The sequence below is a fragment of the Frankliniella occidentalis genome, unplaced genomic scaffold, assembly GCF_000697945.3.
Source record: "Frankliniella occidentalis isolate FOCC.00 unplaced genomic scaffold, Focc_3.1 Scaffold156, whole genome shotgun sequence".
In the NCBI taxonomy this organism is placed as follows: Eukaryota; Metazoa; Arthropoda; class Insecta; order Thysanoptera; family Thripidae; genus Frankliniella; species Frankliniella occidentalis.
This window is the reverse complement of record NW_026267282.1, coordinates 71,959-85,034: the sequence shown is the minus strand read 5'-3', so window position 1 is coordinate 85,034 and position 13,076 is coordinate 71,959. Positions and strand designations below refer to the sequence as shown.

The 13,076-nt window shown below is 47.2% G+C and overlaps 3 protein-coding genes across 3 annotated transcripts in view; 2 read left to right on the top strand and 1 right to left on the bottom strand.

The window, feature by feature from the left end:
* Nucleotides 1–1,574, top strand: part of LOC113201789 (protein phosphatase PTC7 homolog) — a 12,079-nt gene extending 10,505 nt beyond the window's left edge. Inside the window, exon 5 of the mRNA XM_026415701.2 lies at nt 14–1,574. Within this exon, the coding sequence (XP_026271486.1) occupies nt 14–63 (50 nt within the window). The 3' untranslated portion in view covers nt 64–1,574. The remainder of the gene's footprint in view (nt 1–13) is intronic.
* LOC113201788 (pre-mRNA-processing factor 19) lies at nt 1,565–4,663 on the bottom strand. The gene is made up of 9 exons (XM_026415700.2): nt 4,471–4,663; nt 3,940–4,089; nt 3,570–3,850; nt 3,280–3,474; nt 2,998–3,183; nt 2,713–2,913; nt 2,493–2,628; nt 2,181–2,385; nt 1,565–2,073 (listed from the first exon to the last, which is right to left on the bottom strand). The coding sequence occupies exons 1-9, from the start codon at nt 4,487–4,489 to the stop codon at nt 1,932–1,934; spliced, it is 1,515 nt and encodes a 504-aa protein (XP_026271485.1). The 5' UTR covers nt 4,490–4,663; the 3' UTR covers nt 1,565–1,931.
* A 3,960-nt stretch (nt 4,664–8,623) lies between these two features.
* LOC113201764 (NADPH--cytochrome P450 reductase) overlaps nt 8,624–13,076 on the top strand; it is a gene marked incomplete in the record, with an annotated part of 15,798 nt that continues 11,345 nt past the window's right edge. The window contains 1 exon segment of the mRNA XM_052271253.1: nt 8,624–9,002.

Sequence of the window (13,076 nt, the reverse complement as noted above, 5' to 3'; positions counted from 1 at the left end):
TTCTTTCCTGAAGGTGGTAAACCAGATGATATAACAGTACTACTGGCTACTGTAGCTATATGAAATAGCTCCATTTGCCTAGTTTGTTGTCATTCATATTTGTATCATACAGTAGTCCCCTTTCAATAGGGATAGTCTCATTTACATGTTTACATCAAGAGGTTGTGTGTTGGGACCAAGAAAGGGAATTGTAAAAGTGTTCTACAACCAGTAGAGACACCCTTACTTGGTCCAATGTTACCAGAGGATTAAATCAGTGCCAGGATGCAGTCAGTGAAAATAATGTTATTTACTGTATTTACTGTACTTTTAATCATTATTCAAATGTGATTTTTGCACAAATGTTTTGAATCTTTTACCTAACGTGCTATGAAGACTGGTTTGTTATCCTCTTTGATTGTGATGTGCACTGTTGATAGTTGCTATAAGATTGCATTGTTTTCGTATGGCAAGCGTCTGCATTTGCCATCATAAACAATTAAGTCATGATAATGTTATGACTTTTGTCTACTTTGTTGAGTCGAATGTCTAATTCGCTGCCCTTGTTATCAGGAGGATCAACTTTTGCCTCCCTTGTCATGTTGTTAGAGTTTTAATACCATAGATTGTAATTGTTGTCATTCAGTAAACAAACATTTCTCGGAGTGAGTCTCCAATGTAAATATTGTCCATTTTCATCTGAAGAATTAGATAGCAAGGATTACATAAACCTTGGTAAGAATCAGTTTCACTTTGCATTTACTCAAAATTGTTCATTTGTGTAATTTAAGAATTTTTTTTAATTTTAATTTGTTAAGTCATCAAGATGGTATTCATTTTGTTTGTGATTCAAGCTCAAATGGAAACTATTGTGAGTTTATTGTGTAGGAGCAAGATTGAGGTTGCTTTCTTAGTTGTGTTTGTGTTTTATGTTAAGTGAAAGTTAGTGCTGTTGTGATAGTATAATGCTCACAAGTTCTGGTGCTTACAAATAACATCAGTTATTGCTCCTAGATTTCTGTGTGAGTGTAGACGGGCCTAGAACAAGAAGAACTGTTTTTAAATATCCGGTGAGAATAATTGTCAGTGTAAGATTCAGATGAATTTTTGCTGAATGGAAACCATCATTACCAAATGTCTTTCAGTTAATTTTTTTTCTTTCTTTTTAAACTTTGAGGACTTGTTCGTGAAATCAGATGCCTGTAGTTGTAGAATAATTATAGAGCTCAATAATGCTACAGTAGGAATTTTAAGTTTTGAGTGACTGTGACTGAGGAAACAATGCTCATCTGTGTTTTAGGGGCCCAGGTCTATAATATCAATTGGCATATATGCTGTGCCCCAAGTCATGACATTACACATTTTTAGTCTATACAGTTTGATTCTAGTATGGAAATAAAGAAATCACTTGCTTTTGTAATATCTCTGATACTCGTTTACTTACTAGTCAGTTTTGTGGCTTGTGATTAAATTTCTATCTGATTTCAGTGTGATAGGTGCTAATGATTGGTTGTTATTCAATTCAAGAATTGATGTGGAGGAATAATAAGCATGTCAAAGTGCAGGATAATAAAAAATGCTTGGGTCCTCTCCTATTTGTGATTGTTTACTCATTTTCTCACATAATACACTGCTAGCTATCTAGGTCACAAAATTTTAACTAGGTAATTGCTGATTCCATGATTAGGACTTGGTGACACTGATTCATTGCATACCTCAAATCAATGATCTTTAGAGTAGTGAAATTTAATTAATTATACCATCAGTAAAGTGTCACTAGTAAAAACTACTCCAATAACAAGTTATAAGAATATTTCTTTAAAGGTGCAACAAAACTGTCATTACAAAAATTTTGATAACCTAAATTAAAAGCAAAAGCTGGCATTGACTCAAAATTCATTTCCAGAATATGTATATACAAAACTTATAACTTAAGACATATTTACACAAAATTAAAGAGCATATATCTTCAATGTTCTGTCCATACTGGTTGAGGCAATATACTGGGCATTTCTTCCAAACCGTACACCAGTTGCCATAGCAGTGTGGTCATTAAATACTTTAAGTTCCTGCCACTGTTTGCATAGGTACACTCTGTAAGAAAGTAAAATGGAATTGAAAAAGGTGCGCAATTAGGTTAGTTTAAAGAATGAAAACAAGCTCATCATTTGAGTGCATAGCTTGCAACAAATGAAACCTACCTGACATCTGTGCCAGCAAGAGCAAGGTAAGTACCGCTTTGATCAAAGCACAAGTCCTTAATTTCAAAGTTATCATCCAGTTGTAAGGTTTTGAAGTTTTTGAGTTTCCGTAAATCCCATAGTTTGACACAGGCATCGTCAGCGGCAGTGGCAAGGTAATAACCATTTTCAGAAAACGAAATGGCTGTGATAGGACCAGAATGACCTGCAAAATAATTTTATTTTAAGATATGTTACAAATACAATAGGGTTATTACTAAACAAGGCTTACAAATCAGAAAGTTGTGATCAGTGAATAAGAATAGTACAAACCAGCAAAGTTGGCGACATTAGATTGTTCTTTCAGATCCCAAATCTTCACTTGCGAGTCTGCAGTACCCGTTCCGAAGATCAAACCGTCAGGATGGAATTGGGCAGTGGTAAGTCCTGTAGAAGCTTGGTCAATAACCTGAAGAATAAAAAAGAAAAAATAACATCTGTGAAACAAAATCTAAAGCTGAAGTTCTAGCTGAAATCATTGAATGAATCATACTTTTGTAAGCAGTCTTCCTGATCTGATGTCAGAGAAGGCCCAATGTTGATCAGTTGATGTAGACAGTACATAGTCGCCAGTGGGGTGAAGAGATAATCCAGTGACAGGGCCATCATGAACACGCAAGAGCTGAGTTGTTTGAGATACAGGAACATTCCACACTCGAATTGTTGCATCAGGGGAGGCAGTCAAAACAATATCCTGCAGAACAATTAATTCTCATTTAGTTCTTCAAATCATTTAAACTTAAACATAAATGTCTAAAGCCTTATTAAAAGAAATTACCTCGTCAGGGTGATAAATGACTCTGGTGACTTTCTTGGTGTGGCCCTTCAAAATGGCAACAACTTGTTCAGTATCTTTGTTGAAGACAGTTGCATTGCGATCGTTTCCTCCAGTCAAAATTTTGCTGGTGTCTGAACTGTGTACATCAAGTGATAAAATACCAGGAACACTGGCACTGTGTAGACCCTACAAGCCAAAGGAAAAAAGCAATTTACATTGAACAGGTGTGCATGTGCAATCAGCTGCATCAATTTCAACATATTTTGACAAACAAATGCTTACAGGATGAGATGAAATTGTATGGAATCCTCTAATTGCATCCACTCCAATGAGATCTTCTGGAACAGTACGGCCCCGCTTCTTTCGCTCTTGAGTAAGGACAGTTGCTTTTTCTTGCAGCTTCTGAATAACTTCCGCTGTCATACCAGCTTGTTCTGCAGGCTGGACAGCCACTCCAGTAGCCTCAGCAGCAACCGCCTTAAATTTTACAGAGAAGTTTCAAGGTTGTCTATTATTAAGATATTATTCTATTATTAAGATAAAGACAGAAAAAGAATCAGAATATCAATTACCGGCTGTTGAACACCAGCTGGAGCTGCCATGGCACCAGCTTGGGGTTTGAGAGTAGCCAAAGCTTCACGGGCAGCCATGACCTCTTTCTGCAGACGAGCAATAACTCGGCAAGCAGCGTCATGCTGGTAAAGGGCGTGACTGAGCTCTTGGCGGGCAGTCTGAAGTTGCTGTCTTTGGGTGAAGCTGTGAAGCATTACGGCATCCCACTCGTCTTGTAAAGTTTTCAGTATGGCAGGTATACTTGTAGCTGATGGTGGTTTTGGTTTAATAACAGCAGAGGCTATATTGGAGAAATTTGAAACATACAAATTGTCAATTATTTCAAAATGTAGAAATACTAATGAAACAAATTAATGACTATGTACTCACTCTTAATTTCAATTAACATATCTGCAGACAATTCCTTTCCGTTAATTGGATCAACGCCATTTTCAATTAAATATTTCTCAATAAGCCGCCTCTCAAAAATGGACCCAGACACAGGCGAAAGCACAGGGTGTTCGGGCACCTCATTGGAAACTGGAAGAAAGTGTTTTTGTAACGTTCAGTAGAGAAAACTAAAACAATTAAAAGAATAGGTCCTTAGAAACGTACACTGACTAACACATTCTACGAGTACAAAGGGGATTATAAAGAATGTAAAAAAAGAGAGGTTATCTTTTCAAGGCACTGAAGATAGGAGGTTCCAGGAATGTTTCTAACCTAAAATGAGCCTTCATTTTGGTCAAAAAGATTTCATGCACTAAGCAATTTATATTTTCCAAAACGAAAAACAAAGCGAAAAGGGGACTACAGTTGGAAAATGGGTTATTTAATACAGGAAAATGCCCAACAAAACAAGGGGCAACCAGAATGCCGCTAGTCGGATGTCGCAAGATTTTTTCACAAACTAATACTTACTGGCGCAACACAGCGACATGATGAGGCGTTGCTTTCAATTAAACTTTTTAGAACAAATTAGGATTATTACTTCCTGGACCGCAAAGAATATACAGATCTTGAAAACAACAGAAACCCTTGCCGGCGCCGCTCCCGCAGCACGCTCGCTCGCTCCAAAACACTCGGGGTGCGTTCGAGAATGTGAGTTCACAATATACCCGTCTCTCGCACTCTTACCGAAATGTACAAGTGCAAGGGAGATAGAAGAGGCAGGCGCAACTTCGGGAGCCTCCGATGGACCTGCGCATGCGTGGAAATCTTCGTTTTGGGCGGGCTCATTGGGCTCATTCAAAGCAGAAGGCAGACAAGCCTCGTCTAATTTCCTGTTTATTATACAATAATTGTTTTATAAGAGTTGCACACTTCTTAAAATGCATATGAGGAAGACGAAAAGCGGAAGTCACTTTTCGGTGGTGGTGGTGGTGGTGGTGGGGGGGTTAATAAGTTAAACTGGACCAATAATCAATATTACGGTTGGAATTCCATGATTTCGAGTACATTTGAATTTCTTTGCGTAAAATTTTATTTCCATGTGTTGCCTGATTCTACCTGTTTAGTATTCTGGTACGGTACGAGGCTGGATCCAGGTGGTTGGTCTCCCCTCCTAACGTGTGCCAGGCCTACACACAATAGTGTCGCGGGTTTGCCTACTCCAGGAGCGAGTTGGTGCGAGTAGGCAAACCCGCATTCGACATCTAAGTTGGCAGTACAAAATTCAACTGGACACTATGAGGACACCATTTGCAAAAACTCACGTGCGACGTCCACCGGGACCGGGCCCCATAGAACTCCTCGACGTCTCTCGAGATTTTTGTCCGTTCCCCATGGTGACCCATCCTTACGTGATTTTTGAACTGGGTACTGCTAAGATCCGATGCTAGTTGCGCGGGGTGTACTTAAACATAGACACGTACCTGTCAAAGTTGTTTCAATTGGACCTTTTGATGATGATAATCGCATTGATATCCCCAGGACCTAGGACGATCATGCCCTCAAAATTTCCCTATTATACAGGGTGGTCCACAGGACCCTTCCTTTAATATGCTTATACTGTACCCCATGCAGGAGTGCGGGCGCGTTGCATACTTACACGGAGCCATAAGGCGCCGTGGTGAGCGACGGTAGGCAAGCACGCACGCTCGCTTGCACGCGGTACACAGGATATAATCAAACAAAACAAGGGAAGGGGTCTGTGGACCACCCCCTATGTGTTCTGCTTGGATCGAAAGACACTCTCCTTCAGCAGTGCAGAGGGATCAAAGTGAGCACTAGCATTTCTTATTCACCACTTAAGAGCGCCCTTCCTTCATCCGCTGCTGGCGCGCATTTAGACCTATCCAGCTGGACTTTGGCCCTTCCCCCTTTTCCGTCCCCGTCATTTTTGGCGTCCTGGGTTGTAACTCCTCTTGCCTTACAAAGACGCACTCAATCACACTCCCGTTCAACGTGTTGTGCGTCGTCGATGGGACGAAAAGCAGGCTTTCCCCGCGTGTGAAACAAATGCCCGTCACTGAAATGCAAATTTGAAGGAAAACACGTAATAGTACCTAGGGCCTCTTGGGGCGCGCCAACGCTCGCGCTGCTGACGTGGTCGTTGGCTGCGGTGACGACGGCCGCCCGCCGTGGCCGCGGGCTCCTCTGTCGAATGCTAATAAATACCCTGTCCGACCCGTGACCCCGAGCGACCCTTAACGAGGACGGATCGGGGTCGGGCTAGCCCTGGCCATCAGAACGTCCAATGCGCTATAGCTCAGTCCCGGGGACCCTGCTGCTCTCTGGCGTGGCACTAGGTGGCACATAGAACTTGTGTCTCCAGGTCCCACCAACACCCTCCCTGGGAAGCCACCGCCGCCGTCCGGGAGAGCCCCTCGCAGGTCCTGGGGGGGCTGTTCCCAGCCCAGTGCGACCGGCGCGGGCGGGACGCCCGCCGGGTAGGCCACCCATCGGCCGGAGGGGAGGGCTGCCTTTCGGGCTGCCTACCCGGCAGGCCGGCCCAGCCGCTCGGCAAAGGGAAAGACCACACTCTGCGACACTCCGCGTATGGGGCGGTTGAAAACGTTTGTTTACGGGGTGGGGATCCAGATATTATGGGGTCAGGAAGCAATTGGAGTCCATGGAGCCCCATGATATTTGAACAACGGGGTAAAAATATCATGGACTCTAACGATACCGTCCGGATCTTTCTGGAACTATCCGGTGCAGTACGGTCCAGTCCACGTGGTTTCTGAAGCCCCCGATCGGGCGCAGTGCTAGGCGAGGGCGAATGTCAAATCACACAAATAATAGGGAATCCCGCGCAGCTGCCCGAGATGTGCGGGAGCATTTCAGTCTTCTGAAATGGCCGCCGATGTGGTCGGTGGAATGGCGGAGGAGGGGTATGGCGCCGCGGTGTGCGAAATGACTGGCGAAACGGGAACGGTGTGTCTGGCCGGCATATCGGCTGTCGATGTCGTTCCAATACCCCCATCGTTTCGCACCGGAAGCAAGGTCTCCCGACCCGGCAAAGTTGATGGGAATGGAGGAGGCGGCGAGCTGCACTGCGGGCCCTACGCCGGCGCCAGGAATGGGTTAAAGGGACTATAGAGGGACTCAGGGACTCTAGAATGGGTTTGACGTGAAGCAGGGCGAGCGCGGCCCTTGGGCGGACTCAGGATGGCTGCGGTGCTGCGGTGCTTAGCTGCGCGGTGCGCGGTGGCCTCGGCCGATCTTCCTATGACCCTTTTTACACTGTAAATCTGGGGTACTTGTCAGTCTCCTATACTGGACGCCTTCTGATTCGCAAAAGTCCCGCGGCGCACAACCCGGGCGTAGCTGCCCCAGGGGACAGAAATTTGGTCAATATGATACGCCAATTTAGTCATCTGCATTGACACAAATTACGTCACTAGGATGTCACGTGATGTCCTCATGAAGTCAATGTAGTCTGTCGAGATGACTAAATTTTGAGCAGGGACAGAACTTGGCTTAAAGTCACCTTGACGGGACGCCGTTTACATTGAATCTGTATTCGAGTTTTGCCTCTTGCTGTCTATCCCCCCCGTATCCTCCACCGGCACCGCCCCGCCCGTCCCGGCCCTCTGACACAATCACGATCACCGTCCTCCCAAACGCCACAGGAGTCCGTGATTATAAAGTCTCGCGTAATGACAACAAAAGGCTTGCGGTTGGCGCGTGAATGGCGCGTAAATGGGGACAGAATAAAAATTCTTCCTCTCCAGAAGAACTGCGTCACCCACGCGGTCGACCACCCCGTCAGCTCGTCGTTATCTGGCGGACACCGTCTGCTGGAGCGGCCGCTGCCGTCAGCCCGCCCCGCGCGGGGAAGTACCAAGACGCAATACAATAATTGTGATCGGGGGAGGGTGTGTCGCCTTAACGTTCCAGTTGAAGCATCGACCTAATTCTGGCCATCGGTCGTCGCGGCCACGGCCACGCCCCCGCCAAGAGACTACAGATGCCGGGCGCGACGCGACGTCACACGTCACCCTAGTGTCACCCGCGTCACGGGCAGGTGCGACACGGGCGCGACCCGCGGGGGCTGGTGGTGAACGATGAATGGTGAATGCGTGAATCAGGTACCTGCGGCGCCTTTACGCTAACCTCCGAATAAACTGACCCAACCAGTGGGGACTGAACTTCCCTCGTAACTCTAGTGTACCCCAACTAAGGGTCAATAACCATTCCCATTCGGCGCCGGTAATTATTTTTTTTCACCATAAAATTCGTATCCTTCATGCCCAGTCAGAAACTGATTGTCAAGGGTTTGCCAAATTATGCCAGGTTGATTTCATGGAAATCATGTCACCAATTTTGACCACGGGATGGTGTGGTGACAACTTTTCCTACCGTTTCTTACGCAAATTGCGCAAATCGAGCATCAGCTCTGTAGTGGTCAGATATTCCGAATCATTCGGTCAAGGAGTGGCCCCAAAGCCTCTCCCCGCCCCGCCCCGCGAGGCGCCTGGCCAATCTCTTTTCCCCACCCAGGCCCAGACTCTGCTTAGGGCCTAAACGCCGCCGCGGCTCAGACACCTGTTGCGCGTTCTGCCGAGTTCTGCCGCCAGAGCGCGCCCCGCCCCGCCTTTCGCCCCACCGACCGCGAGCCAGCTGGTTGAGTGGACCGCAGCGCGAGCGAGCGCCTGTCCCAGTCAAGTTCAGGCCGACCTGAGGGCGAGTTGGCTGACACGGCCACGCACGGCTCTCCTCCGTCCTGTATTTGGACTCGCCGTGGCTCCCGCTCGGCTCGGTTGTCTTCCCCGCGATTCGCCTCTGCGCTGACGACGACGAAATTTCCGCGCCCAAACTGTCCGGAAACAAAAGAAAAGTAACCGGAGTCTGAGCCGTCGCCGACATTCTAACCTCAAAATACCAGACGAGTGCTTCGTTCTTTATCTGCAACTTCCCTGTCGACGACTCGTTTGAAACAAGCAGCGATTCGCTTCATCCCGTGCAGTGGACTTTGTGATTTTCGCCTTGTGAAAAGAAATAAATAAGTGAGTAGCTCTCTTCGTTTGTGGGCGAGCCTTCTTTTTTCTTTCTTTTTTTTGAGTGACAAATAGTTGACTTTCTCTGACGAGCCGTCAAGTGCTGAGGTCAGCGGTCATCAGTCGGATTTCTCTCTTCGTAGTCTTCTGTCGGAAAGTGAGTGCCACTGAATTCCAGGCAAGTGTCTAGTGCGCAGCGGCCAGCAGACGAGTTGCGTTGTCATGATGCCATGGGCGCGGGCCGCTCCGCTGGCTGGCGCGGCGCGTCCCATGCGTCGTCAGCATCAGGCAGACGGGATTCTGGAGGGGGAAAGGGTTTGGGAAGGGGAAGGGGGAGGGAAGGAAAGGGGAAAGGAGTCGTCGTGGTCTGCTTGGACATCAACAGGAGCAGGAGATTCCTGTGTACACCAAACACAATTTCCCTTCCATTCTTGTACAGAATTTTACAGTTCTGGGTCTTTCGGCTGAATCTAATAAATTAAAATGTGAAGAAGCGTGTAAAGTATTTTCTTGAAAGCATGAAGATTCATTGGAGGAATCTGTTATTTAGTTACTTCTAGTAACCTTTAAATAAAGGTACAGTACATGGTCTAATGTATGTGTCAAATTATTGTTTGACAAAACTCTTTAATTCTGAAGTAATGTTCCTCAAACGAAATCTTGTCGCAGTGTCAAATATTATATGCGTTACGTTTAAAGTTTGTTTTCTTTTAAATTAGTGGCAGTAAGTTTATTTACTCTTATGAGCCAGGAGTCTTATAAGTGTTACGTAGTATCAATATGTCAATCAATCTTTCAGTGGTGAATAAGTTCTGAAATCATTGTCTGATTCGCTGTGTGTAATCTTACCTGTGCAAAGCAAGGCACTTATCGGGAGAATGCAAGGTTGTTATTTCTTCAGCTCTGGTAAATATATTAAAAAATAACAGACAGCTTTCCAGACTTACACAAGAATTAATTTGTTATCTTTCCCTGCTTGTCTAAGACATGACAGCCTTGGCATCATTCTCTTGAAAACCTTTGTTTTAAGATAAGAAACCCTCTCTTTGTACAAGTGCTTAAACTCAATTTTCAGCTGTAAGATCATTTACTAGCGGGGTAGAATTTGACTGAAGGGCTCCATATGATGTGATTTTTAAGTTACCAGGCAGTCTGCCTGTATTCAGATGACTTTTCATATCTGTCATTTCCTATTTAATGTGTGAAACCGGGTGTCTGGTCCATCCAGGTACTGCATTGGATCCACATCTGTCTGCTAAGTCTGGAGTTTTCTTCATTTCACATTTCGCCCTCTTCAGTATCTATTATGCATGACGGCAGGCGGCGCGGGGTACAACGATGGAAACGTTTCCGTGACGGGTCTGTAAACCCACGCAACTCTGTGCGCTCTGCACTGCAGTTCCGGTCATTCCCCTGTGTGGGGCCCCCGCACCACACTGGCTGGCTTTCAGAGAGAGGTTTTTCGGGACCCAGCCGAGGTTGAATTTCCCGCGATGACACAGAGTGCCTCTGCCAGCCAGCCAGCTCGGGCCACACCATGGTGACCTACCCGTATAGTACACGTGTTGCCGGCCGCGGCCGCCGCTGCAGTTCTGCATACTGGGAAGGGAATTACGCTGACGCAGGGGAGGGCAGACGGTTTGGGGGAGAGGAGGGGGTGCGGGGGTTGGGTGAGGGTGTCTCATTATGAATAATGCAGGCGCGTGGAGTACGTGAGCAGGCGGAGCAGGCCCTGCTCGGGCTGAGGTGAGCCCGCCGGGCCACCCGCCGGGCCACCCGCCGGGCCACCCTCGTGAGAAAGTAAAGGGTTTGGTGTTCCTTTCAGTGCGGTGCGCGGCGCGGAGCAAGAGTGAGGCGCAAAGCGAAGGTGGGTGACGCGTGTGTGTTTACCATGTGGCCACGCCGGAGCGCATGGATGGCTTGGTGCCGCGCATTTATTATTATTGTACGTTTTGCTTTGCCCCGCGGGCGCCGGGGCGCAAGGGTAAGGGTGGCAAGGATGAGGGGCGGGAATGAGTGAATTATTTAAACTTATTTGAAGACGCTCTCCGGTGGCAACGACGCGGTCTCTAAAGGAACCGGTCGGTCAAAATTGATGAATTTTTTTTCCACGTGAGTGATGGCGATGGCATTAATTGGCCCCCTCCCTGTTAACGCCAGTAAACCGTCCATACAGGGTGAGTGATCTGCGCCGTCCCTTTTTCTCTTGTGATACTGTACCGGATTCGGGCGTGCGGACGGGTTGCATATTCGCACGGAGCCGCAAGGCGCTATGACGAGCGACGGTAGGCAAGCCCGCCCGCACGCACGCCTGAATCCGATGTACAGTATAATCGGGTGAAAAGGGAGGCGCTCTATCTTGGCAATTTTTCGTATGTACACTACTGCATATGGGACACGTAGTACTGCAGTTCGTAGTGACGAACATTTTCGTGCTGCAGTTGTAATAATTGCGTACCGTTTTCAGTTCGCCACCTACAACTGCAGAATAAAGTGTTTGCCACTTACTACAACTGTATAGAACAGCCAACAGCTCTGCGCCTAGATTTGCAGAGCACTATTGGCTCTCGTTGTGCAAGGTCTTTAGGTCTAGATTAATATATTAGGCCGCGTGTCTGTAAATACACCGACTGCCCTGCGCATGTGTGGGTGTGGTGTGGTGCGGTGTGGTGTGGGAGGGGGCGATAGCGAGTCGTCGTTGTCTGTTCAGCAGGTGAATCGCGAGATAGTGAGTGGCCACGCTGCCACTCGGTGCTTCGCGTTCGAGAGCGCAGAGAGTTCTCCACCATCATTTGGCCGCACAGGTTATTGGCGGTTCTTATGTAACTTCCCATCCGCCGGTCGGTCGGACGTCAAGTGCGGCGAGAGAAATAAAAATAAAGCAAACAGTGTCGGACTTCCGTACTTTGCCTTGTGCCGCCAGCTGGAGGAAGGGGGGACAGAGATAATGTTCCTCTCCAAGAAATAATGTAAAACAAATTTGGCATTGACCTTGCTCGAGGTGCGTTGATCTGTCTCCTGGAGGGGAGGAGAGGCAATTGGTGGTTGGAGGGGAAGGGGGAAGGGGTGACTTCTACTGTACTGCACTCGCCGCGTTGAGAGGTCCTGGTCCGCCCTTGAACCTGTCGCTCTGCCGTCCGCCTGTCCTGTAATCAGACTCGTGTTCGCGCCTTCGCCGAATCCGTAGGTGTTTTCTTGCTCTGTACATTCTTATCGGCTTTTTTTTCTTTTTCTGACTCCTTAAGCCGTATTAATTCATTATAACCTGCCAACATTGCGTCAGCTCTCGACAGTACTCTATTTTTCGCGCTCTTCTCTGGACGTCCCTGCTGCCGATTTCCCCGAGGGGGCCTCAACTCAAGCAATCTGGTGTACACCCGAGTGTACACCTACCCCGGCAATCTACGATAATCTTCGGCAATCTCTACGTAATCGGTTGCAAAAGCCATGCTTTTTGCCTACATTCAGGGTAACATTAGTGCGTTTTGCCTAGTTACAGGCGGTTTATGCCCTTAAAGCTAAATATTCGTCAAGCAATCTGGCAATTTTGGCAATCTGGTGTATACATCCTACAAGAGAGTTGAGACCCCCTCGGATTTTCCTCTCATTTTCATTAACTGACTTCCGATTTTCTTCTCGTTCCTGTGGGACTTCCCCCGTGTGTTCTGCGCGTTTCTCCGCTGAATTGTCGCTCTCATTGACTCCCTAATGCATCGGTTTGTCTCGTCGGTTCGCCGACGACCTCGGGCGTCAGGCGACGCCACGCGTCGCTTCAGTTTGGTCATACTGACTATGATGAGTCGGCTTAATGATGGTCTTCATATGTTATACCAAGTCGCGGCGGCGATTCACGCGATTTTTCGTGTTTGTGTGCGAGGGTAATATTTTTTTCGCATGTTGTGATCCATTCGGGAAGCTGTAGTGTGGCGCGTGGTCGGTACAGTACGGGATGAACTTGCTCTGTCCGGCTTGTGCTCCGTTCAGCGCTTCCTCCGTCACTCTATCACGCACGGATTTATCGTCTTGTCATTGTTATTTTCATAGTGAGACTCTCGCTCTCTCTCTCTGGTTGTGAACCCCCCC